Raw genomic sequence first — 27,529 nt, 5'->3', positions numbered from 1 at the left:
CCCATGCATAGGCTGCATCTGATTGAAATAAGTGTAATTGGTTCATTCTTCACCTGGTGGAGGGCTTGTTCCAGTCGTGTTTGCTTGGAGACGGACAATGCACACACCGTCTCCCACCGAGTGCCCAGCTCCTGCATCTGGACCTTAACCCAGGAGGAATCATCACGACTACCTTCTATCAGTTCACGAGCAGAGCGTTTCAGTGCCTGGACGCTGCCTGTCCTTTTCCCCAGTTCCTTTTGGAAGGCCTAAGAAAAGGAAGTAAATGGTTCCTTCTATTATCTCCCCAAATAATAGAATAACACAGCTATCACAACTATGGAGAAAGTTCATTTTTATAGACTTAATTTTTAAAGAAATTAAACTTAACTGAACATTATTTTGTTTTCTAATGTGAGTCCCGTAAATATTTTCATCCCCCTGTCTGGCTTTGTTTTATTCAATCCTTGCTACTCTACCATATTTGAATTTCCCCCTCACTTCTTACAAATCAGTAGTCCTACATATATTCCGAAAGAAACCGTTAGGTCAACAATATCTTCCTTATGCAATGTGGGATCATGTGAACACTGCCAATTAAAAAAGAAGACAACATACTGAAAACCCCTGAAACGTTCACTAGGAATCTCGAGGCACACAAGGAACTGAAAACTAGTGCAAGCTTTGATAACGTGGGGCTCCTTCACTCTCCCTGCCTCTCTTATACTCCTACACTCTGATCCAGGGCTCCACATCTTCTGCAATATTTTGCTGAGACAGTTTCTTTTTGTCTCTGCAGTTCTGTATGTGCAAAAGCATGTGCCCACAAATCTCTTGCTTCCTTTAAAAGACAAGGGGCAGCCCTTGCAGATGGTGGAACATGTGAGCAGCAGAGTTTCTGCATCTCTTATAAATGGATTGGACTAAAAAGCTAAGGCTGCTAATGCTATTACCCACTGCTTCTGAGAAACTTTCAAGAGCGTTTTTAGTTCTAATAATCCGAATTAAAATCTGCATGAAGAAAAATGTAGCAGATCAACTTTAGCACTGAAGGCAAGTTTCAGATAAATCTTGTTCGTTGCAGTCAGCAAGCTCTTTTCCCTCTCCAGCCAGTTTTTATACCACAGGCCAAGGTTTTTAACCTATTGAACGGGCTCATCAATCTTTCTTAAAAGTTACAAATTGACCCAACAGGCATTTACTCAAAATGCTTTGAACAGCTTGATTCAAAATAATATGAAAATGACTGTAATTTTGTGGCCATTACCTTGTGATTATCTATTAAGTTCATCACTAAATCAATGTCTCCATGCACAGGCTGATCTTCGGCCAGCTGCGGTTCCACTTTGTACAGCCAATCTATGAGAGCTTGAAGAGCATCAGTAAATTGCCCAGAAAACAGCAGCGCTTCTTCCAGTTTGTTTTGTCTGAAATGGGAAAACAAGACAGACACAGTGAAAAAAAGGGGGGAAGAGTGATTGCAGATCTACAGGAACCCTATGCCCATGCACTCAGCTATATGACTCTAACACCATAAATCTAGGTCTCTTAGGATTCATCCTACCTCCTGCAGCTTCCTTCATTTACAGCCTCTCCACAGTAACAACATTTCTGCTTCTATCATGCCAACTACTAGTTCCTACTTCCTAGACCCCTCACCCTGCCTCCAATCAGTCGCTCTTCCAGGGGCTACATGCTCTTCCAGTTTTACCACCACCCCTTCCTCTCTTCCAACTGGGCTGGGGGAGTTTTCAGAGGTAACAATAAACAAAACAAAATGTTCTGGCTTTATACATCTCTCTATCAAGACCAAGTGGAGGAGCCAAATGAATATATCGTTCATATATTCAGGAGACAAGATTTGAGCTCAAACCTAAAACTAAAGGAATATACAACATAAAGAAAACTGCGTAGGAGTTGGAGCATGCACTTCCCATTTTACAGGGCTCTTTCTTTTGAAATGGAGCTCTAAACCATCCCAGAGACCTTGACTGAATATGAAATGGGTCTCCTCTGCCTCCTACCACCCTTGGAAGAACAAACCAATACCTTTTCTGCAGCTGGCTTATTCTGAGATTTAGGCTCCCGTTTACTCTGCATCCAGTGCATTTCCAATGTTGGTTTGAGAAACAGTGTACACATGATGCTAGAGATAATCCACACCTATCCTTTATCTAGCCTGTCATTCCTTATTAAATGCTGCATTTCTGATGCCTTCTCCCCTTCCCAATCAGCTTCATCTTAAGCGAATAATGTGTACACAGTCTTAAACACTCTAAGGGATGGGGAAGTGGAGCCAAGAACCTACATCCTCTGCTCAAAGTGAGACTCTCATAATTTTATTCTGACCAGGGACATTCACTGAAGACCAAGGAAAATGGGATGATAAGGAGAGAGTGACCTAGCTACTGCTTTACAGAGCCTCTTTTAAGTAAGATGCAAAGCTTTTTTGTCTTACCTTTCTACAGATTTCCCACATACTGTATCCCATTTGTCTCTGAGTTCACTCAGCATATCATCCAGTTTCAGATTGTCATCAGCTAGGGAAGTTTTTTCTTTCAAAGCACGTCCACTTCTATTTGTGGTGTCATACACAGAATGTTTAGCTCCAAGAGCCTTCTGGAACTCCTGTTCAAGAAAGGGACCCAATATGAAGCACACAACACACATAACCTACACAACTTATTTTGTGCCGTTTGGAGACGAAGACCACACTCACACATCATGGTAAGCCATAAAACATGGCTTCCAATGCATGGATGAATTATGCCCACTTCACTCTTCCCATCTCATGTGCAGAGGAAACGAATCAGCTACGATCCCTGGCTTAGCGTTACATCTGAACCAGGGATCGTGGTTTGTTTCTCTCCTAACAAACCACAATTTCTAGCAAAGCTCCGCTTTTGGCTTAGCAGTCATGGCTTGTTGACAGTGAAATAAAGCATGATCCCAAAGCCAAGGATCAGGGTTTGAGTCTTCTGTGTATTAGTAGGGAGGAAATAAACAGCCCAGCTAGGCGTGTTCATGGTCAATCATTATCTATGATTTATCAGATGTGTGAACAGGGCCAAACACAATGAATGAGATTTTCATACAAACTCCATTTAGCAAGGAAATATCATGAAATGTCACCGGGACATTTAGATTCCAGAACCCGCTGGCATTTATTCCAGAATATACCTCGTGTCCCTGGGATCAATAAGACTATCAATCAAATGACTTTAATTGAGCAATTAAAATAAGTTATGCAAGAGAAATGGTAGCAAGGCATTGGTGCTCAGCTTGAAGTGATAGTGCACAAGTTTGGACTGTCTTCTACAAAGCATTTACACCAAATCACTAGCATTCAAATCAATGTAGAAGTCCATATTAAATCATCCGAAACCCAATACCTTAGGTTTACTGACTTATGGACTAGAATAAAGAAGTTACACTGGAAAATATTATTCCATTCTTTACCATTAAAAAAGGAACATGACAAACCTTAGGTTATCTTGCATTCAGTACACTACTTAAGAAAGTATTAAATGCTAAATACTACAGAGAGTGAGTGCTCCCCATGTAAACAATCAAATGCTTGATTATTTCTATATTGCTATCTTCTCTGGAGTACGGCTGTGCTAAGATTATCAAGATGTACATCTATCATGCTTTTGCAAGAAGGCACAAATAAGGAATCCGCCAAAGAAATGTTGGTCAGTAGAAACGCAAGACTCAATTTTGTGAATTCTTTGGTGGCTATATCATTTACAAATATTCTCTAGAATGAAACTCACAAGCAATTACAGTCATTGACTCAAAAAGAATTATCCTACCAGTGTCACTTCTGTAAAGTAAATGGAGGTTGACTTGTAATGAGGTGCATATTAACCTAAAAATGGGGGGGGGGGTAGCTGATGTGGTGACCTAAATATGATTTGGACCTCCAATAGCCCCAACCAACATGACAAATGGTCAGGGATGATGGGTGTTGTAGTCCAGCAATTTTTTAAAAGATACCCCTGCCTTAAAATATATCAATATTCTTTTTAAAAAAAAAAATCCTTGAAAAGGGGATTAAGACAAACTACACGGCCCATTCTTTCTTCACTGACTTCTAAATATAACATGCAAAGAGCTTGGTGGTGGTTGGGGACTGATAAAAAGGCAATGAATACTCCTTCAAATCTTTGGCAATATGTAACAAATATGAGACAGCTCATTTTTAAAATCTTCATCTCTCCTTATTTGACAAACTCCCAAAGAATGAAGCCAAGTTATTCCATATATCAAATAGAGCCTAGTCTACGGTCTTTAGCCTTAGATACTAAAAGCATTAAAACCTTCAACAATGGCTCAATGGTTTACTTTATAAAAGGAAGATTGAAAACATGCAGCAACCAAAGGCATGCGACATACAAATATTTGCTAAGAGGAGTAGCTAGGATTTTTTGAGGCTATTTTATGACTGTCCATGTATCGGGGGAATGAGAGGTTAATAGAGGTGGACAAGTCAGTATGTTTCCAGTGTGTGTCAGTTTACCAAATGTGCATTCATAAATCCATTCCACCCCTTTTCTGAATTAATCTGCATTTTTTAATTTAAAAACATGAAAATTTGAATTATTTTTAAAAAAAAAAAATCTAAAAATGTTTCCCCACAAAACACCCATTTCTAAACATACTAGTTGCCAGCTGAGTGTAAAAATCCAGTCCCGGAAGTAGACTGGTGGCCATTCTGAGCTCTTTTAAAACTCAAAATCCTTCCAGAATGCATATACTGATGGGATTATCATCTGATCAGGGGTGAGGTCTGTAGTTCAGTTTTAAGACCCATCCTTTGCATATAGAAGATTCAGTTCCTGGCACCTCCAGGTGTAGATTATTCCTATGTGAAATCTGTGTGAAATCACTTCCAGTTTGGTATAAGGCAGCTTCTGGTGTTCAGAAAAGGCAGTGGCAGTCATAATTAAGCAGAGCTGCTGGTGGATATGAATCCACTTGCGCGTTATCTTTTATTTATAGTAATGATCTTACCCATTCATCTAGTCAAGACAAGTTTTAACACCCTCTACATCCATATAGAGTCTTTGGCACTAGGACTCAGTAAACTGTGTATAATGAAGGGCAAAGTGCTGAAAGCTAATTCAAAGGCCTCAACAGTCAATTTTATTCTATTTAACAAAGTTCACACGCTGGTTGATTGTAATAAAACAAGGAATATTAAAAGTATCAATAAAAACAGCTAAAACAATAAATAAGAATTAGAGTTAGGTAAAAGAGGCTAAAACACACATCTAGCTTTCTGGATAGGCTTGCCTAAACAAAAATGTCTTAAGGCAGGCTTCCTTAAACTCGGCCCTCCAGATGTTTTGAGACTGCAATTCCCATCATCCCTGACCACTGGTCCTGCTAGCTAAGGATCATGGGAGCTGTAGGCCAAAAACATCTGGCAGGGCTGAGTTTGAGGAAGCCTGTTTTAAGGGATGGCAGAAAGAGTACAGTAATGGTGCCTGCCTGATGCAGACAGACAGGGAGTTCGAAAGTGTAGATGCTGCCACATGGAAACAACGGTTTCTTACAAAAGGATCAAACCACCTAACAAGAAACCCAGTGGAAGGCAAAACAACAACAACAACAAAAACTAGCAGTGGATGTCCAAAGCAAACAAAGCATTAAGAAAGAGTGTGGGGTTTTTTTTAAGAGCAAGGTGCTAAAATTTGATTGACAATCAAGATATTGAGAGTGCTAGGCAGGCCAAAGTAACAGTAATTCTTGAACTTCAGCATACAAGTAGTTTTGCAGAGCAGATAATCCCTGTTCACAGTGTGTCCCTTTCCCTATATCCATTCAGAAGACGCCCAGGTTTTAAAGACTACATTTCATCTGCACATCACCAGATTTATGGAAAGGCGCTTGACAGCTGTGGACCCTTAACAGAAAAACTCTCTTTTCTCCTACTAGAACGTTCATTTGTGTTGTTGACAGGCCCACTGCATCTAATGCATTTCCAAGTGGTGGGGGGAATTGTTTCACTAAAGCGATTAAGGATTTGTCCATCAAACTGTACTTTACTTATTTTTTTGAGATAAGCTGGGTTGTTTTTTGTTTTTTTAAAAAAGTGTTACAAATGGTGATCCACACAATCTCTGAGCCCGTCTTGAGTGTAGTTAAACTCTAGCAGATCCTATTGTCCTATAACATTGCACAGGAAAAAATAGCATAGTGCCCTTTATCTTGTTCCTATGATTCTTTACTATTGTGCTTTTCCTTTCCACATGTAGTTTCAGAAGATGGAACCCTGCGGAGAAACCTCCCAGTTTCTATTTATTTTACAAGCTGGAAAACTGCCAGTGTTTGAATTTGATGGTGGCAAACATTCCAACCTAGTGACCAATAAATCTCCCTCCTCCTGCTAATTACACAGTGCTTGGTTCACTGGCTTTCCTGCCATCTGATTGGACAGCCTCTACATTCCATTACCAGTGACTCACCTTATGCTGGGCAAGCTGCATCTTAATTTTGTCTGGATCATTTGCAATTTCAAGCTCTGTATCCAGAGTCTTTTCTGAATCATCCAGCCATTCAGTAAGTTTGTTCCAGGCTTCATGGAACTGTGGAAAAGGAAGATTTTCAATTACATACATTGATAGGCATAGATTATGCATTCAAAACATTCAACACACATTTAGCTTTGAAAAAAATATTAAGGGTTGCATTCAGTTAGGTTTCACTTGGAGTGTATGCACTGAAATTAATGGGTCTGTCAGTCATGTCTACTAATTTAAATGGGGGGAGGATGCAGGGTAGGCGAGGACGGGAAGTCAAGTTGTATTGGCAGAACTCATGGTACTGGCTTCCACTGGCGCAACAACTTCGTTGAATCAGACCCACAATATTAAAAGCCAGGCAATCCAGACTGGACTCACACAAATAAATGTTGGACCAAAGGACTATTTCCCTTTTAGAGTGATGCAAATTATTTGAAATTTCTCTGCGATTGCTCAGTCAGCAGAGTATAAGGTTCAAGCCCCATGCTGGGAAAATCCAAGACTCCCAACCTCTGTTGACACAGTGACATATCTACTTGACCAGGAGTGGCCCTTTCTGGCCCGAGGGCCACTCTGAGGGTTGCTGAACCCTTCAAGGGCCACATACGCTCAGCACAAATGCAAATAACATGCTGCCACCCATGCACCCACCACATGTAGAAACATACACTATGCATACACACACATACACACAACATAAGGTAAAGGTAATGGGACCCCTGACCATTAGGTCCAGTTGCGGATGACTGGGGTTGCGGCGCTCATCTCGCTTTATTGGCCGAGGGAGCCGGCATACAGCTTTCGGGTCATGTGGCCAGCATGACTAAGCCGCTTCTGGAGAACCAGAGCAGCACACGGAAACGCCGTTTACCTTCCCACCGGAGCGGTACCTATTTATCTACTTGCATACCTAGAGGTCAATAAAACATGCATACTGTTTTTCTGCCAACATCGGTGCTGGACTAGGAAGAGGGGGTCCTTTCCTCCTAGCCCAGGGCTGGAATGAGAACAAGAGGCCCCCCAGTTACCCTGCCAATGTGCCTCTTCTCCTTTTGGCAAGGAAACACTGAAAGCAGGACCTGGAGCTCAGGAAACAGAAGGAAGTGCTTCTGTTTCTGTTTCTTGAGTTCAGTGTCCTATGTCTGGCATCACAGCAGAAGGAGAAGAGGCACCTTTACTAATAAGTGGAGGAAGAGGTCCCAAATTTTCTGGGGGCAAGTAAGTTGCCTGACATAGCCTCATGGGTCCCATGTGATCCATGGGTTTGCCACTCTTTCCTTAGACACACTATCTTGTTGGGATGATTCACACATATGATAAAGTGCTGTTGTGAGGGTACTGCAATCATGCAGAGACTGTACTTCCTTATTTTTTATATGTGATGTTGTTTTGTTTAAAAATACCCCACATGACAATTGCAGCTCACATGAAAAAATAACACACACAATCAAAAGTTTGAGTTGCCTGCCTCATGTAGCCATCTCTCTGTCCCACCCAAATATGGGTTCTGATTTTCATCCACCTCCTCTACACATACAAAAAAGCCTGAAATGACATGGTCCCTACACAGTCATATCCCTTTGATAATGAACCTCAGCCTAATTTGAAACTACAAAAACGTTGAGAAGGCTAGAAGCACCCATGTAGAGAGGTTGCAATTTGTTTCAGAAAATGGTGCATTAAATGAAGATGATTGTGAAAAATAAAATAAGGATGAACTTCCCATGCAAAACAGGAACACTGCTAATAAACATCTGCATCCATATACCACTCTGTTGCTGGGTTGGAAAGTAAAGATTCTACTTTCACTTTTGGTGTCGGGCCTGAAGAAAAAGCCATTCTGGCTCCCACTACTTGCCAAACCTGTTGAACTAATATTCCAGTTTCCTTTAGATGACTTAAAGTCATCACACTGTTCATTTAAACATGGGTTTAGTTACAGCAAGGTTACACTCAAATTGTTATGGAAGACTTGCCACATTACCTGCTTGGCACGCTTCCTTGCATCATCCAAAGCTCTTCCTCTTTCCACTAAGCGCTGAACTACTTTTTCCCATCTACTCTGGACACTGATCAGCAGATTTTTAATGAGGACAACATCCTGTTTCTGGCTGAAGTATTTCAAATGTGTTCCAGTTTTGTCCAGCTCAATAATCTGGTCACGGTGGGCATTCACTTCATTGGCAAAGACCTTGTGAAAGAAAGAAAAAAGATATTATTTGAAAAGCTTCAGAGTCTTCTAGCATGCAGATATATACCTAAGAAGTGATGGTGTTATGCACTGCTTTATGGGTCAGAGACACTATAAAATGCCACTTTAAAAAACTGTAAAAAGTCTTTGGATTTTAATGGTGCTGGCTTGCTTTAAACATTAATACAAGCCAGCCAGCCTGTGGGTCCAAGGAACGGGAAGAAGAAAGTTGCACATCTGTTGTTGTTTCTGTACATACCTTGTGTTCATCAATTTGAAATAAGACAGTATCCAAGATAAGACTTGGCCGAGAAGCTACTGTCAAGGTTTGCTCAGCTTGAGTAAGCCAGTTGATGAAGTCCTGCAGTGAGTTGTGGAACTCCATTGCCAAATTGAGAGCTTCTTCCAGTTTGATCTGCAAGAACACACCATAAATTAGCAGCAGTGGACAGTTTATACTAGAAACCATATAAACATTATAGAGAAATAACCCAAATCATGTCTGAATGTAATTTGGAAGAAGGCCACTGTTGTCCTGTTGCCTACGCCCCGCCCCCGCTCCCCCAGTTTAATACTGGTATGCTCTGAATATTTAAACAACACACAAAGAAAGATATTTCTAAAAATATTTCAGCAGAAACTGACAAAACAGAGAACCTACAAGGACTGAGCAGGCAGAAGAGCATCCAATGCCACATACAGATTCCTGCCATTCAGTGCTAAATGATGAGCCTTACAAATATTCAGACAGTAATCCAGGAACATCATTTCAGCTTTGATTCTGCTTGCATGAAAAGGGGATGATATGCGGTTGCATTGCATGAAGGATTAGGAAGATAAAGTTGGGAATTTGCACTATGGAGACTATCCTTTTTTGCCGAACGCAGGTCTAGTTCAGACAACTTTGGGGCTGGTAAGTCTTTGTGCAGAACGGAAGCTACCCCCCTCTCTTCCACCGTACAGATTATTGCTGTTTCAGATGTTATGAGTGTTAAGCTCCTGTCCTCCCCACTATGGCACAGTTAGAAGGATAAATTCAGGAGGTTTCATTTTTATTTATTTATTAACTAGAGCCTTTCATAGCAGCCAAACTCATGTGTTTAATCTTAACTATGGCTTGCCGAAATGAAAAAAATAATTAAGCCATAGTTTAAGAAGCTGTCTTGTTTATGCAGTTTATGGTTCAGATGCAGTGCTAAACAGTGGTTTATCCAAAATGGAAGTGGAAGCTTTCGATCTTCCCCTCGGGGCGGGGAGTAGAGGGGAGTGAACAAGGACTCAGCTAGATTGTATATGCGATATAACAGTGTCCTACCAGATGGCGCTGTGGAGTCCCGTTTTTCTCTACCTGTTTCCCCTGTTTAAATTTACAACGCATTTAATTGAAACACTTCTTTAATGTGTCTAGAGGCTAGTCTAGCTGCAACTTAAGTTTTGAGGCTAGCTGCGACTTATTCCCCAATGCTAAATAATGGTTTGCTGATACAATGTGAACTGGGCCCCTTTCTCATACAGGTGAAGAATATAATGTGTTGAGTGTCAACATGGTTTGTCTACAATATCATACGTAACCGTACTGACTACCCAAGGTTTTGCTGGCCCAGGCCATCTAATACAATTGAAACAATCCTTTAAATTTACATTATATGAGAATGCAAATACTCCTTTTTCCAAGAATGGCTTCATTTGTTTGTTTAATCATTTCTGTTTCTTATGAACACATTTGTATTTCAGCTGTTTCAAGATGTAATTTATAGTCTGGCTCAGAGTAAACTGTTTATCTATGTTTGGAGTATTTTTTATTTTATTTTTTTTACAAAAGAATGTCCCACCCCCATGGAAACCCATAGCTATGAGTAAGATGCTTATCCAGGAATATGAGGTCGCCTCCCAGAAGGCACGAGAGAGGCCTCATCACTTAAAACTTTTAAGAACTGCTATGTTCAAATGCCAGCAATAAAATTAAAGCATCAGTTCCAAGCTGACAGGATGATGGACTGGGTGGCTAGAAAGGATTTATTCATTCCTTAGGTCTGCAACCTGTAGACTACAATAGGAGGTGTTTTCATTTACAAACATTGGTCTGTTGCCATGTAATTTATTGATCAGCTTTTCCAGATGAATCATGGTGTGTGACATCATTTACAGGTTTAATTGCATGGGTCCCTAGCGCCTACTAAAAGGAAAATTCTGTATTTGCAATATTCTAATATTAAGACACATTTCAGAAAATTTCCCCATGTTTGATATGCAACATACTTTTCTTTCACTCAGCTTTGTTTCCACCGATTCCCATTTCTCTTTAAGATTATTTATGTCCTGCTCAACATTTGTTTCAATAGTCTCTAGGCATCTTGCAAGCATCTGTAGGCCCTTTTGCATCAGACACTTGTATGTTTCTTCTTTAGCTTCAAAGGCAGCACAGAGTTCCTAAACAAAGAGGGAAAGTATTGCAAATCATTAATGCATAAACATTTATTCGAAAATGTTACCCCCTTAAAAGTTTCACATATTACTTTAAATATGCTAGCTATATTTTGGGGATTTAATGTGAGTTGAACAAAGGAGGTGCCACTGTGCATTTCCAGACCTGGGCAGCCCACAACTAATTTCCAGGGGCATGGATATGCCACTTCTCCCTTCCCTCTCCAGGTTCAAAAGAGAGGCTAAAACAAGGGCTGTTCAGAACACAAGAAACAGCCCAGTAAAATCTGATTTATTACTTGTGTGTGTGACAGTCATAAGCTTTGGCCTGTGCCCTTAAATTTCTGCGTGAAATGAACCATCTTACCAGGCCATGGTGATCAAAGCTGATCGAAAACAAAGGCATAACCACAAAAGATTGTGAAGCTGCATACAGAAAAACCCACCAGCTATACTTTGCATCTCCGCCAAATATGTACTTATCGTCTAAGTTAGCTTTTCTAAGAAATATACACCAAGGCTCGGGTGCAAAGAAAGGCAGTTTGTGTCCCTGGTTTGCCTGTTCTATTTAAAAGCTGTTTCATTTAAAAAGGAAGTAGAAAAGCTCTCTCCCACACATGAGTGCCATTTCTTTACAGTCCAGATCTTGGTTGCAATGCTGCACATGCTTGCAGCACCACTGAATGATAACCTAAATCTGAACCTAGTTGCAATTAAGAACTTACCGTATTTTTCGCCCTATGGGACATACTTTTTCCCCTCCAAAAATGAAGGGGAAATGTGTGTGCATCCTATGGAGCGAATGCAGGCTTTCGCTGAAGCCTGGAGAGCGAGAGGGGTCAGTGCACACCAACCCCTCTCGCTCTCCAGGCTTCAGGAGAGCCCCACCGCCAGCCCCACAAACTCGGGGGACAGCGGGGAGGCGCAGCGTGCCTTTCCCGCTGTCCCCCGACTTGGTTAGAAGGCTGGCGGGGGGAGAAGCCTGCTCCTCCCCGTCGCCAGCCCCGCAAACTCGGGGGACAGCGGGAGGCGCAGCACTCCTCCAGCCCCGCAAGCTCCCAGAGCGATGCCAAAGCTGCACGCAGCTTCGGCATCGCTCTGGGTCCTGTTCTGGGGGCTGGCGTCGGGGGAAGCCTGAGCTTCCCCCACCCCAGCCCCGCACCTGGGGGGGGGGATTTTTCCCCTTTATTCCCCCCCAAAAAAAATCTAGGTGCGTCCTATGGGCCGGTGCGTCCTATAGGGCGAAAAATACGGTAATCTTATATTCTAAGTACAAGAGGGCAGGGAACTGTTAATGAGGTTTTGGCTCTGAACTACTTCATTCAGACACTGAAAAGAAGAATACCATTGTGCTGTCTGGTAACTTAGAGTACAGTCTTTGCCTCTGTGTACTGGTAACATGAGTTGTATTGATGAGGCAGGAAATAATAAATGGAGAATGTTCTGCAATCATTGGCTAGCTTTTTAAAAAATGTCCTAACAAAAGCTAAGGAACAATAGAATAAGCTCTCAAATTTGAGACTGCAAGTAAATTCAAAAACAATCTGGTTTAAAGATGAGGATATACAGAAAAGAAAAAAAGGAAAAACTCAACTGTCTGAGCAGTTCTCAGCATTATTTTACAGGGAAGAGAAAGACTTTAAGGGTATTCTTGATGACTCTAGTACTCAGCTAAACTTTATAGCTGAGTAACAGAGTCATCAACAATACCCTTAAAGTCTTTTTCTTCCCCATAAAATAATGCTGAGAACTGTTCAGACATACACATGTACTGCTCAATCAGTTTTGCTAATTAGTAAATTACCAAAAAAATAAGAGTGTTCTCATTAAACCTTACAGGCATTTCACTTTGCAAATGTTTCACTACAAACGGCCACAAAAGTTTAGCTTCCAAATTGGGACCATCTGCAATATTGAGATCCTTACCATATGGATATTAAGCTGTTCTCTTGCAGTCTCTGGTAAACCACCAACTGGTTTTGATGCCAAAAGCTGACGCTCCGTTTCTGTCAGCCATTGTTGCAGATCTTCAACTTCACCATGGAAACCTTGGGCCTAAGTGAAACATCACCACAACATTTCAGAACATATTTCAATAACCTAACATGCTACATCAGCTAAGGGGTTGTAAATGTTGAGCCTATGAAATCAGACTTAAGGGGGAGGGGGTACTCAAAAAAGAAATGCTACTAAACCAGGGATATCCTCTGGAGTAAAAACTGCAAATTTTTGTCCATATAATGAAACAAGGTAAAATGTGAAAAAAAGAAGAAGGAAGGAAGGAAGGAAGGAAGGAAGGAAAGAAAGAAAGACCCACAAACATTTCATCACTTGTATGAAACATTTAATGGAGATATATAGATGTGGGTGTTTGCTAATTATATTTTATATTTCAAATAATTCCAATTGGAAATGCATTTTCTAAAATCATCCATACAGTAAGGTAAAGGTACCCCTGCCCGAACGGGCCAGTCTTGACAGACTGTGGGGTTTGTGCGCCCATCTCACATTTATTGGCCGGGGGCCAGCGCTGTCCGGGGACACTTCCGGGTCACGTGGCCAGCGTGACATCGCTGCTCTGGCGAGCCAGAGCCGCACACGGAACGCCGTTTACCTTCCCGCTGGTAAGCGGTACCTATTTATCTACTTGCACCCGGGGGTGCTTTCGAACTGCTAGGTGGGCAGGCGCTGGGACCGAACAGCGGGAGCGCACCCCGCCGCGGGGATTCGAACTGCCGACCTTTCGATCGGCAAGCCCTAGGCGTTGAGGCTTTAGCCCACAGCGCCACCCGCGTCCCATACAGTAAATACGACTGCAAATTTTAATTACAGTAAGGCACAGAGAAAAACTGCTGTTCAAATGGGTACTTAAGCACACAAACTCACGCTCAGTGATAGTTATGATCTATAGCTTGATACTTCAAATTATTGCTAGTTCTCCAAGGGCACAATCCAGCCAAAGTTATCCATTTCTGAGTCCTACAATTTCAATGACAGAAAGCTAACTAACTGGGTTCCCAATTCTCCTGTGGAAATCAGTAGGACTGTAAAAGAACCTAACACTGGCTGAAATGTGCTCAAATATATTAATTGAATGCAAGTTTATTTCCCTTTTGTTCAGTTTCTCATACACACCTGGATCAAAGCACTGTCCAGCTGCAGCTTCCTCTTTTCTGTTTTTTCCAAGACATTTTGCCACCGCTGATTCAGAAGTTCCAGCTTGCTTTGCAGATTGCTCGCTTCTTCAACAGCACTTGACTGAATAAGGTCATTTCCTGCTTTCTTAACTGTTTCCACAGTGGACTGGTGAGCCAAGACATCATTTTGCAGCACCTGCAGTTACAAACATGTCATGCCTCGCTGTATTTTAAAAACGCTAATTTCACTCAGTTGTACTAAAGTAGCAACATAATAATTTCAGTAAAAAAACTTTGCGGGCAGTATTTAATAATACAGTGGTACCTCGCAAGACGAAAAACGCGCAAGACGAAAGAGTTTTCCGTTTTTTGAGTCGTTCCGCAAGACGAATTTCCCTATGGGCTTGCTTCCCAAGACGAAACGTCTTGCGAGTTCTTGCGAGTTTGTTTCCTTTTTCTTAAAGCCGCTAAGCCGTTAATAGCCGCTAAGCCGTTAATAGCCGCTAATAGCCGTGCTTCGCAAGACGAAAAAAACGCAAGACGAAGAGACTCGCGGAACGGATTAATTTCGTCTTGCGAGGCACCACTGTAGAACATACAGGATTTAGAGTCTGCCTAAGGGAATGGGACTATCATTAATAGTTTACAATTATCCCTGACCTAACAGCATTATCTTTACTACCAAAAATCATTACGTATTTTAGTGTGCTCTAGTTGTAAAAGCAGCTATGACTAAATTTAACCTTTTTTCTTTACTTTCATAACTGTTTATACTCTCCTAATAGGAAAGTATTTCTTACAACATTACTGTAGTGGTTGATACAAAGGGAATCCAGACATGATAGCATCCCATTAACTTAACTAGGAGGCATGGGCATTCACAAGAATTATTTGAGGGAGGGGGGACCTGCTGCATCATGCCAATGGCCCATCTAGTCCAGCATCCGGTTCTCACAGTGGCCAATCAATTGCTTCTGGGAAATGCACAAGCAGGACCTGAGCACGAGAACACTCCCCATCTCCTGTGCTTTCCAGCCACTGGTATTCAGAAGCACTGATGAGTCCAACTGTGCAGGCATATTGTTCATGGTTAGTAGCAATCGACAGCTCTCTTCTCCATGCATTTTTTCTAATCCTATTTTAAAGCCATCTTGGTTGGCAGCCAACAATGAAGGTGGGGGAGCAGCCTAATTTCTCCCCATGTAGTAGAATACTCTGTCTGCATATTTCATCTCCTATTGTGCTCCTCCTATTATCCTATTCATTATAGAAACCTGCTATTTAAAAAAATGAAAGCTTTGAGTTTGAGGATTATGGTTCAGTCAAGAGAGAGGTGCAACTGCCTGTCCCCATGGATAGCTCCTCCTATTTAGGACCTCTAAGGATGGCTAAGTGGCCAAAGCATGGGGAGTGCATCAAGGCTCAAAGTATATGGGTTCAGGGGTGTTATGTAACATTCTGCTAATTTCTTCATGAAGTTATGCCAAGCTATCCAAATCTTCCTATATGCTGAACCCTGTGAGAATGGACGTTACATCTCAGGGATGGTTGCCAAATCAATTTTTTAGGGAGTTTGAAGAAACATTGGTATTTAAGCCAATGGACGAATAAAGAGAATTTGCCATATGAAAATAGTGGAAATGGATGTTTGTTGCAGGAATCATTAAGTGGATGTGTAACATTCAGATTTGGGGTAAGAGAAACGAAATTATATCACCATAATGGTCTTCATAGTGCAGGAAAGGGAAACTTACTGTGTATGATGTGATTTAGTGAAGTGAGAACTATGTTTGAATATACTCTCACTTCTGTGTTACAATTCAAACATGGAAAAAGATTTATTATTCATTGTTTTAAATAAATGTCCATCAATTCGAAAAAGTCAAACTTTCATTACAGAAACAGGTGCCACTTTTTCTCCCCTCCACTCTTTTAGGACAATGGCAACTGCTTGCCAAGTTCCTGAATTTTTTGATGATCAAAGAGGAAGTACTCTCTAGCATGGAAGACTTAAATGAGCAGGAAGTACTTAAGAGTGAGTGTTAGCTGAACCCTTTCTGTACCTGCAATTCATTTATTAAGCCACGACAGGTATGTGATGCTTTGCCAAGAATACGTTTTTTTTTTAACCAATGAGATGTTCTGAACCATCCATGACTGGGAAACGTAAAGAAGGGAGGAAACAGCAATATCTATACGTTAGCAATTATGTTTTGTAATACAAATTTATCTTTGGGCTTGCATCCTTTGAAATCATGATTTGGTGATGTACGAAAATGCTCTTTGCAAATGTTTCCATAAAAAGGATCTAGATATATCTAAAGCAGTTAATCTCAGAATTATCAGTTACGTACATGATGTTTGGCCAGCTCAATTTCAATAGCCTTGGGGTCACCACCCACAGGTTTCTGTTCATTCAGCAGGTCCTCTGTATGGGTGAGCCATGCGAGCAACTCATCCAGGGCATGTTGGAACTGCCCCAAAGCCAACAAAGCGCCTTCCAGCTTATGCTGTAAAAAAAAGGGGGGGGAATGGATGGAATTATTACTTTATGTTAAGGCCACAAGTGATTTAAAATGTCCTTAGTTGCATCAAGCCTCAAATGAATGATTGCAATAAGGCAAGAGTGGTCAGCGAGGAGGTGCGTCACTATACACCTGGCCTCCTGGCAGTGGAGCTGCTTCCAACTATTGAGAGGTGAGGCAGCCAGCAGCTGCACAACACTGTGCAGGTTGAACAGCAGAGCCTATCTAGCACTCCCACCAACATGTCCACCCAACACTCAACTTCCCCACCACCTTCTCCTGCACCCTCCTGGTGAGCAGCAGCAAATCCACTGCCAGGATGTCAGAGGCAAAGCGCCGCCCCCGCCCCCTTGTCACCAACTGCTCCTGGAGTAAGAGATGCCATCCCAATTTTATGTAATGTGCTTGAATACAGCAACATTATCTGAAAACAATTCTAGACAGGGGACACAAAGTTAAAAGTTCTTTTGCAATTATTTATTTTTAGAAATCCATCCCAGGGTGAGCTGTAATATAAAAGGCATCATTTTATCATCCAAGGAACTTGGATAGTTAGTCAAAGAGACAGAGTTGCTCAACACCAACCAGTGAGCTTCGTGTTTGGGTCAGAATTTGAAAATGGAGCTCCACCACCAGTCTCTCCCCATGTACCTCATATGTCTGATTTAATATTGTGGTGCAGCAACTTACAATAAACCACTGACCCTAAACACACTGGAATAGGTCCTCCTGCCATCTGCTTGGGGCAGGACTAGAATATTTTTTGCTAATGCACTTTGGTGAACCCATAGAAATAAATAAAAATAACTACAGTGTACAGCTTCTAGCTTCATAGCTACAACAACAGCCAGATTTGCAGGAAACATCTGCTGCCCGGAAGCTTATTGGAAACTGCTCCATGTGGCAGCTGTCTCCTCGGGTCAAATTGCTCTTCTGTAGTGGCTCAATTTGTGGATCGGAAGATTTTGACCATGCTACCCTAAAATATAGCCCAATTTAAAGTTTGCATTGCATTTCCATACCAGCGCAGAAAATCCCCTAAGCTCAGGGTTTCCAAACCTCTTTCCCTCCCATGACCACTAAAAAATGTTGATGGCCTTGGTGGGCCATTCCATGATTTTTCTGTCTGTTATAGCAACTGTAATGTAACGTGCTAGATGCTGTATGATTTTAAGTGATATTTTTATTGCTTTTGTATTTCATAGAACTGTAGAGGTGGAAGGGACCCTGAGGGTCATCTAGTCCAACCTCCTGCAAATCAGGAATCTCAGCTAAAGCATCCATGACAGAGGGCCATCCAACCTACTTAAAAACCTCCAAGGAAGGAGAGTCCACCACCTTCTGAGGGAGTCCGTTTCACTGTCGAACAGCTCTTACTGTCAGAAAGTTATTTCCAATGTATTGTATTTTGCCGTATTACAATTTGCATTCCAATCAATTCAAATTGTACTACACTAAAAATACAATGCAATATGTTAACTGAAAATAATAAATAAAAAACTGTTAAAAAGTAATATGAGTATTTGATGCCGACCTGCTATGGACTACCTGAATGAGAGCCCACAGTTTTGAGAACTTCTTCCCTAGCTCATGCAATAAACTTTGACACACAAGTGAGTTTCCACGTAGAAACTGTTGCTATTGAAATTTCAGAGCACGAGTGCCAGACAACATGCATTTCATGGCAACATAAGGCAGAATATTACCCTTTCAGTTTCCATTTACCTGGCGGCTAACAATTTTATCCTCCAGACTTTCCCACAACAGCTTAAGTTCAGACAAGGGGTCTTGTACGGTGTGCTTATCACTCTCCTCTGTCACCTTCTTCAACAACAGCTCTGCTTGGTGGTTCAGCCGTTCCATTTCAATCTGCTGCTGATAGGCTTCTTTCTTAAATTGCTGTGGAAACCAAGGAAGACAATAGTCAACAATGAATATCACCCAGAGAAGAGTGCTTAGTAGGATGCTCTGTCCTTATTTCAAAATTGCCAAATAGGTCACACCGGATATTTCTGCCCCTGGATTTCCAATAACCAAGGCATGTGTTTTCCCCAAATTAACACAGAAGGCACGCTCCACTCTTGCACCAGAAAAAAACGCGCATCCAGCATGCAAAAGCAGGAACTTTTAAAACAAATTTAAAAATCAGTTTTTGTGTGCGCGCACGTGCATGCAGTAGCAGCTGTTGCACCTGAGTGTTTGCTTCCTGTCTTCCCAATGCCATCCATTGCTGCTGCTTACCAAGAGGGACAGTAGCAGAGCCAAGGCAACAGGTGTGGGTACAGCAGTGGGAGCATGAGACTGGGTCCACCACTGCTTCTGCACCATGTCGAGCTCTTGTTGCATTCACCCTACCCCTCTTGGTAAGCAGCATGGCATTGGAAAGAGAGGTGAGAAACATAGCTTGTTGGCTGCGACAATGCGCGCGCGCACACACACACACACACACACAGATATTAATGTCGGCATTCATTGAGGGTTAGAGTATAGTTTTACCTATACAGCAATATTTTGTGGCTCTCTCTTGTTCGTTCTTATATTTCCCTGACTGTTGACCCAGTCTGCTCTGACATGGCTGTTGTTCTCTACAATTTTTGGTGGTTTTATTTCATGTTTTATTGGATTTATACTTTAAATTCTTTTAATTGTTTGACACTCATGTGGTTATGGAGTAACTAATCAATGTAATAAATAAATTAGCTGAATCCAGAAGCGTCTACCCCTTGTATTTTTACATGAGTCACAGTTCTGGGCATGCCTTTTGTTAACATCATTACATTTCTGAATTAGATGTAATTATAAATAAATGCAGAGATGTGGAAGAAAGACACTTCAGCAACCAATCACCAATGTGAGAATGTGCTCGAGGCTTTAGCGACATTAGTTTCCCCACCAACTGCATGACTTATGGGATACACAGAATTTCTGTTGCTGGAGGAATGTTGCTAGCCTTAGAGGAAATGGCAACAGCCGTTCCAGGGGTCATATCCCGGTTTCCAAATGCACACAGCAGCATGGAGCTCAAGGCAGATAGCCATGTGGACATGTCCATAATACATCCTTATTCAAAATATCCCTACAGTGTTTGCAAAAAGCATGGAGGAAGAAAAACCACCCAACGGAGAATTTTTTTCATCTGATATTAATTTTGGTTGTGAAAAAGACAAACTCTATATCATGAGTTTTGAATGTCAGTGGTTGATGTTAACAAATGCTTTCTCTTTTGTCAAAAGGCATTTCTTCAGAGCTTTAAAAACATGCTTATTGAGAAGGCTGTTAAACCTGTTAAGTACAGGGACCCACAAACCAAGAACAGCTATGCAAAACTAGATGAGCCAGACAGAGAAGAGGAAGGGAATCCTTTGCACACCCAAAGCTTGTTGAAGATTCAAGGCAGAAGGATTCATCTATAACTTCTTTCTGCCCTCAGCACACTCTGCAAGTCATTGGGCGGCCAGCCAACACTCTCTGAAGCCTCCCTGCTGTGACCCATTCACAAAATCCTATTCCCTATCCAGACTAACATCTTTTACCAAAGATACACACTGATTCAATAAGAGAGAAGTGAGAAATGTAGAAGGGCTTCCCCCTCACCCCTGTTACTGTATACCCATGGGTCAAGGTGATGCATCACTATCACCACTCTGCCCTGTTTTGATGATCTCTTAATCCCCGCTTTCATTTTTAGAAGTAATTTCTTAACCCTAATTTTCAATCTCCAACCCCTGCTGAGAGACAGGGCTTAAATATTGGCTGTTAAATTTCCTGTTTAATTTCCCAACATACTGAAGCCCTGCTTTGCACATACAATAACAGGGCTGGAGTGGATTCATCCAGTCTAATCCTGTGCCCTAAAACAGGATATCCTATACCATCTCTGCTTCCTGTGCAAAGCACACAGCAGCATCCAGGTATTATGAAAAGAATGAGTCATATTTCCATTCCAAATATTGCTTTTAGAGTTGGCTGGGGATTTTGCTTTATAGTCCAGTGGGCTGCGGTGGAAATGAAGAGATCTATGAATGTTTAGGACTAATCCATGGTATGAAGAATGACAGGCTTTGCAGGAACTTGTGCACATTCTAAAAGGGAAGCTGGGTCTCATAAAAGGAATTGACGCAGTGATGAAAAAATAACCGCTCTTGAAAAAAATCCACAATTAACTCGGAGAGGAAACTGATGTCATATTACTTTCAGACTCAGAAAGGCTGTAGATTTTTAAACAACATGCCCATACAAAAATAATTTACTTTTTGTTACAGACTGAATGCAAAGTGATTTGGAACACTAACACTAACAGAAAGTTGTACATCCATAAGAAGCTACTGTTTCATACCTTCATTTCTTCTGTCTGTTGTTTTACTGTTTCTAGGTCTGTTCCAACTGGTGACATCGCAGCTAATTTACTACCAGCGATATCCACCCAGTCAAATAGGGCCTGTAAACATATTGAATAAGAATAAGAACATCAGGTGAAATAGTAGTCCAAGTAATGCTATAGCATAGCCTCATAGTAGGTGCAACATAATAATAATTGATCTGTGAATGCCACTAAGTACTGTATATTTGCTACTGAATAAAATTGTAAGTATTACAGGCAACAACTGTTTCATGCTTGTCCAATATGTGCATAACTGTGAACATGTGCATCACCACAACCTGGAAATGGTCTGAAAGGGGGGGGGGCAGAGGCATAATGGGGCAGAGTGGGCTTATGCACACCCCACTGATGTGCACGGGGGTCAGGAACATAACCCTCACACAACACAGTTGTTGCCTGTTCAAATAATTTAGAATTTTCTGCTGGGTTTTTCCACTGCGACAACTTTTTGTGCACTTCTCCATTTCTGAATATAAGAGTTGTCAAACATTTTTATCCCCAGAAAACCTACAATTGGGGCATCGATGGAGAATCTTGTGGTGTCTTAAGAACTAACCAAATTATTGTCACATATTTGTTGCAATCCTCTAATACCTACCTGCGAATAAGTTACATTGGGTCATGCCTAGAATTGTACTGTTAGTCTTTAAAGTGCCACAAATCTCTTTGTTGTTTTTGAGATAACAGATATTGTGATCTGGCTATCCTTCTGGAATGTATGAGTCAAATGATTTATTAAAATTCTCAAGATATCTGAAGGTCTTTAGAGGAAGCTCAGAGGATGATATTCAAACACTCTCCCGGTGCCATATCTATGACTCAAGATGGGTAAAAATGCAGCAGAGGGAGCCAGATTTTCATAACATTCAAGGACATTTCATAACATTGGATAGCAAAGGCCACTTCACTCCCCATTAATGAGGTGTGAACTACTACCGGGGATCATACATCAGCTATGCCTGAGCAGTTGTGTTCACACTTCACCTCCAACTTGGCAGCAGGTATTCCATTTAAGAGCATGCATACATGTGCATGTCAATATATCAAAGAGCACCTCTCCCACCCCAATAAAATCTAGGAACTAGCCTGCTTAGTTCCATTTAGTGGGAAAGATCCACATCTTTTTGGAGTGCGCACTGCTTCTTCAAGTGTCTTCCAGACATAATGTCATACTGGAGACAATGCAAGATAAAGACTAAGAAACTGGTGGCTTTTAGGTTAGGAATTAAAGCCAAGTAATGAAAGCTGAAATATAGAAATAAGCACGTTGCTGGGACCCTCTGGTCAAAGATAGTCTTTTTTTAAAAAACAAAAAACAAAGTCTAAAAAGTAATTGGGCATAATGTTACGGTGTTGTCCTGCCTCTTAACATTTTACCATGGTCCAACGTGCAATGCAGTTTCTAATGCAGAGATGGGGAACCCTTTTTCCAGACTGTAGTCCACAATAGTGAGCAAGCCCAGAGGCAAAGTGGGTAAGGCAACTAATCTACAGTTTACCTTCATATAGCAGGCTTGATTCTACACACACTTACACACTCCACTCCATACTCTCATCCAGGATACTAAGAGGCACTATCAGAGTTCAAGAACACAATCCAGCCAAGCAAAAACACTCAAAGTGGGTATAAAGTAAGGTTGACTGTGACCTGGGGTGAATGCAAAGGGCCAGGCAGAGAGGGCTGGAGGGCTGCTTTGGTCTCCCCCGCCCAGGCATGAGGGTCCTCATCCTTGTTCCAACAGGTAGTTAGTTATTCTATCTTTACAAGCAATGCATGTGATCCAAAGCAGTGAAACGGGAACCTCATTTACAATTTACAAATGATCCAAAGATCTGCTGAGCAGATAAAATTTAGCAAGGCCAGTGATGAAATATGATAATTTTGGAATATGTGGGATGTTGCTCACTGAATAGAATCAAATCACCATCAGATAAGTTATGGATGGCAACATGAGAACAGGCCTTCTCTGCAGTGGCACCCCGTCTGTGGAATGCTCGCCCCAGGAAGGTTTGCTTGGCGCCTTCATTATACACATTTTAGGTGCCAGGCAGAAACGTTCCTTTTTAATCAGGCCTTTGGTTGATTTGATTAACATCCTATGCCCTTTTAAAAAGTGGTTCTTTGGGGGGGGTTATTGGGTTGTTGTTTTTATTTTGATTATATATTTTGCGGTTTTATATTTTGAAATAAGCAATTAGCAATCTTTCTAGAATTGATCTGTTGATCAAAAACTGACATATACATATTGTACAGTGATGAGGGGAAAAAGAAATGTTAAAATTTTAGATAAACTACTTTTAACATTTCTGTTCCTAGCACTGTTTAACCACTTTTCTTTTAAACAATGCGCTTGAAAAATCATCAGCTAATTTTAGCCCTCCTATTACACACCCAGTGTACCTGAACTATAACCTGAACCTTATCAATAGATGGTTAGGAAGCTAGCAGCCATAAAATGTGAAGATATTCAATTATAGACATGCTTCTATTGGAGACAAATTTCATGTCAACTACCATGACATATCAGCAAATTAAAATGTATAGAATCTACCAAGTGAATCTTTTGTCCAAACTACAAAGGACCTTGCCAAAAAAAGCTTAGCCCCCCCCCCCTTTTGGTTTGAATGTCACCATCTCACATTTTGTCTGAGCTAAATGTATCATTAATGACCAAACTCTTTCAGCGGACGTTCTCTTGATCTACTGATGCCTCCTCATTTTACTGGCATATAGGTCTTGAACAGATGCAACAAAAAGTCATGGTTTTTCATTATGTGAATGACCAGCAGCAAGTCTCAGGATCATGTGCTCCTCGTCTCCTTTCCCCCACTTCAAACGTGAAGTGGTAGAAATGTGAAGTCTTCATTATCGGTTTGTAACAAACCATGATTTCCTGTTCCATCAAAAACTGAGAACGTGAGGCATCCAAACCAGCATTTGATAATTTGCACTAACGTGTTTGTTACAAACTACAACTAAAGCTTTACATTTGTTCCTCCAATGCATAAAGGGGAGGGAAATGGAAGAGGGGAAAACATGTGAATTTGATGATTGCCCTGGTTTGTACATGTAACAGCAAACCAAGGTTTGTCTCTACATCTGAACTAGTCACAAGGAAAAATACCTATGCATAGGTCAGTATCGTGCCCATATGATTTTCCTTCTACAGCAGCTCAGGGTGGAAAGAAAAAAGGGGAGGGGGTTTAATTTTAAAAATGCCCCCTGTGCTGTGGTTCTCTCTCTCTCTCTCTCTCTCTCTCTCTCTCTCTCTCTCTCACACACACACACACACACACACACACACTTTTAGGAGAAGAATAATATGCTAGGAGATCCAATCACACATCTCCAATGTAGCACATTGCATGACCCATAACATGCATTTAACTTTGGATGGTTCATGCTCTAATATACATATTTATTTATTGTTCATTTAGAAATTTAGCTTCCCCACCCTGTGTTTTAGGGCAGAGATGGAGAATCTGGGGCCCTCCAGGTGTTGCTGGGACTACAGTTCTCATAATCCTTGAGTGTTGGCTGTGTGGGTTGGCACTGATGAGAACTGAAGTTCAACAACGTCTGGAGGACCACAGGTTCCCCCAACCTCTTGTTTTAGGGGAATGCAACACTATTATAAAATCAGGATCGGTAAAACCAACAGAATATCCACTAACATCAAATTAAAATACCCAATTCCACCAAAAGCCAGCCCGAACAACCAGGTTGTCTTGTGTTGCCAGAAAGAAGAACATAGGCTTGCATTTTGCCTGAGAATTCCTCATCATACAAACTTGGTATAGTAATAGAAAAATTTGGGGTGCTGTTACCAAGCAAATTCAAAAGTTGACAATCTAAGAACTTGCAGGAGGATGAAGATGAGGTCACAATAGTGTACAACCATTAGGTGCTTTATAAGTTAAATGAAAACCAACATTTTCAATTGTTCTGAACCAACAATTCGGAATCAAATCAGGGGTTTCTGACTGATTAAAAAGGTTACTCTTAAAAAAGAAAAAAAAGAAAAGAATAATATTAGATAATGCTTGTAAATTTCAAATATTAAAATAACCTTACCTGCAATCCATCTTGATACTGAACAGCTGCTTGCATTGCTTCCTCAAGCTTGTCAACACGTTCTTTCCATGCTTTATTTAAAGCATCCCAAGCAGAATTTAGCTGCATTTTAAATGGAGATTCAGTTGAATAAAAAACTGGAAGGCAATGTCTATAACCTATATATTAAAACTTAGGATTGACATTAGATTATGGTTTCTCTATCTGCAATATAAAAATTATGCAAGAGCTTCCCTAATATTATAATAAGAGCAAGGAACATTGCTAAATCTAGATGGATATGTCTCTATCAAGGACCAGGATCCCCTCCACCCAAGTTTTTGGTGGCTTATTACCCTACCATAGTTAAATATGTGGATGATTCCACTTATCAGTGCAAGTTAAACTATGAGCTTCATAGGTTTATTTCAGTTCTGCAAAGTGCCTTGCAAGTTTCAAAATCAAACCAGAAGCCAGTGTGGTGAATTTTACTTTTGACTCCCCCAAAGAACCCTGTTTGTTTGCCAAGTATTTAAATTAGGCACCATACATCAATTTTAAAAAGGAAACACCTTTCTATCCATTTCATATGGACATAAAATGCCAAGCAATTGCATAACTCATACCTCATCTATGCTCTTGTTGACTAATGGCTTGTCAGGTTCTCCACATGCTGCTATCAGTTCAGAGCCAAGGCTTACCACTACATCTAAGTCTTCTTGTAACCCATCTATCTCTTCTTTAATAGTCTAAAAAAGAGAAACAAAATGTTAGACTTTCCATAATATTAAATTTATGATTTAAGATTCATTCAGAGTGGCAAACATTATTTGCTATCCATGAGTATTTAACTAGCATAGCATAAGACCATGCTGACCTTAAATTTTAAAAATATATTGATTTATAAAGAAGACGACAACATGAAGGAGGGAGTTTAAGAGTAGGTTTTTCTTCACCCATTGGGCAGATGGTTGTTGTGGCAGGGGCTTAACAATTCCTCTGTATCCAGAACATTACAGGGACCGACATGTCCACCTGCTTAGAAAAACAGCTTTCAAATTCAATAAGCTAACATTGTAGCCATACAGTGTGGGAAAATTACACCATAATGCTAAGAAAATAAGGTGAATACTAGCCTCCTTTTAAACAAATTAGTAGGTCTGGCTTCTGAATATTATCAAATAAAAATGCAATGTCTCATGGTCCCAGGCTGCTATTATTTTCCTGTAATGAATGTTTATGACTTTTGTGAATAAAGGTTGGAAACCAGAGCTGTTTTAGGCATGTCCTATGGCAGTGAGATTATTTTATTCCCTGTCTTCCACTTTATCCCCCACACATCCTACCACAGCAAATCACAAACGGCTTAGGAAAGTCCTCTCACTTCAACAGGCAATACTGGGGAGGGGAGTGCCTATCAGAAACATAAACCAAAAGACCAAACTTGTGCAGTCATTTGAACAGCAAGTTGGGAGGGAGATTGCTCTGGGTGAGAACGGATGGTGTTTTAAGGGTGATTAATGCATGAATTTCCCCCACTCAGTGGGTGGAATTCAACATCACACTATGCCAGGCTTCCTCAAACTCGGCCCTCCAGATGTTTTTGGCCTACAACTCCCATGATCCCTACCTAGCAGGACCAATGGTCAGGGATGATGGGAATTGTAGTCTCAAAACATCTGGAGGGCTGAGTTTGAGGAAGCCTGCACTATGCCAATAACCCATCAGCAAAGGAATTTCTGCTTGTCAGATGCAACTATCTCCTTTTTCCTCCTTCTCCATGCTGTTCTGGGGGTTCCCCTGACCCTCCAGAGCAGATTCGAGAGAGGTGAAGGGGGAAGAACAGGGGGAAATCTCTATTGAGCTAGCAGAAATCTTTGTGCTGGCTTCCATTAGCAAACTGAATCTGGCCCAATGCTCGAATCATCATTAGATGGCTTATAAGGGCACAATAGTCATCAGAAAGAACGCTGAGTCCTGCCGGGTTGAGGCCAAAGGCTTATCTAGTCCAGCATCATGTTCTCACAGTGGTTAATCAGATGCCCGCAAGAAGGACCTGTGCACAACAGCACTTGTGATTCCCAGGAGCTGATATTCAGAGGCAAACTGCCTTTGACATTGGAGGTAGAACACAGCCATCACCTTTCATTATTACTTCAAATGCATTTTCCCCCATGCAAGTCTTTTCATTCAGCAATGCATAGACTCTGAAGAGAAAAAAGGGCATTACTGACTAGTGCAGGAAGGCAAAAAAATGCAGGCCATGATTACCTGTAGCCATGCATTTGTTACACACAGGGATTTTTGT

General features: G+C 41.1%; 1 protein-coding gene across 14 annotated transcripts in view; it reads right to left on the bottom strand.

Moving 5' to 3' along the window:
- Positions 1 to 27,529, bottom strand: part of DST (dystonin) — a 299,556-nt gene that overhangs the window by 25,418 nt on the left and 246,609 nt on the right. For all 14 annotated transcript variants that reach the window (XM_082218107.1, XM_082218116.1, XM_082218117.1 and 11 more), the window contains 14 exons: positions 25,848 to 25,970; positions 25,243 to 25,344; positions 21,123 to 21,224; positions 18,512 to 18,685; positions 16,616 to 16,771; positions 14,260 to 14,457; positions 13,051 to 13,179; positions 10,960 to 11,130; positions 8,960 to 9,115; positions 8,494 to 8,700; positions 6,453 to 6,572; positions 2,438 to 2,607; positions 1,247 to 1,406; positions 54 to 248 (listed from right to left, as the gene is read on the bottom strand). In XM_082218107.1, coding sequence (XP_082074233.1) covers positions 54 to 248; positions 1,247 to 1,406; positions 2,438 to 2,607; positions 6,453 to 6,572; positions 8,494 to 8,700; positions 8,960 to 9,115; positions 10,960 to 11,130; positions 13,051 to 13,179; positions 14,260 to 14,457; positions 16,616 to 16,771; positions 18,512 to 18,685; positions 21,123 to 21,224; positions 25,243 to 25,344; positions 25,848 to 25,970 — 2,163 coding nt within the window. The remainder of the gene's footprint in view (positions 1 to 53; positions 249 to 1,246; positions 1,407 to 2,437; positions 2,608 to 6,452; positions 6,573 to 8,493; positions 8,701 to 8,959; positions 9,116 to 10,959; positions 11,131 to 13,050; positions 13,180 to 14,259; positions 14,458 to 16,615; positions 16,772 to 18,511; positions 18,686 to 21,122; positions 21,225 to 25,242; positions 25,345 to 25,847; positions 25,971 to 27,529) is intronic.

Source organism: Podarcis vaucheri, assembly GCF_965113315.1.
Source record: "Podarcis vaucheri genome assembly, chromosome: 3".
Taxonomy (NCBI): Eukaryota; Metazoa; Chordata; class Lepidosauria; order Squamata; family Lacertidae; genus Podarcis; species Podarcis vaucheri.
The sequence above is the reverse complement of the archived record's forward strand: the minus strand, read 5'-3'. Positions and strand labels throughout refer to the sequence as shown.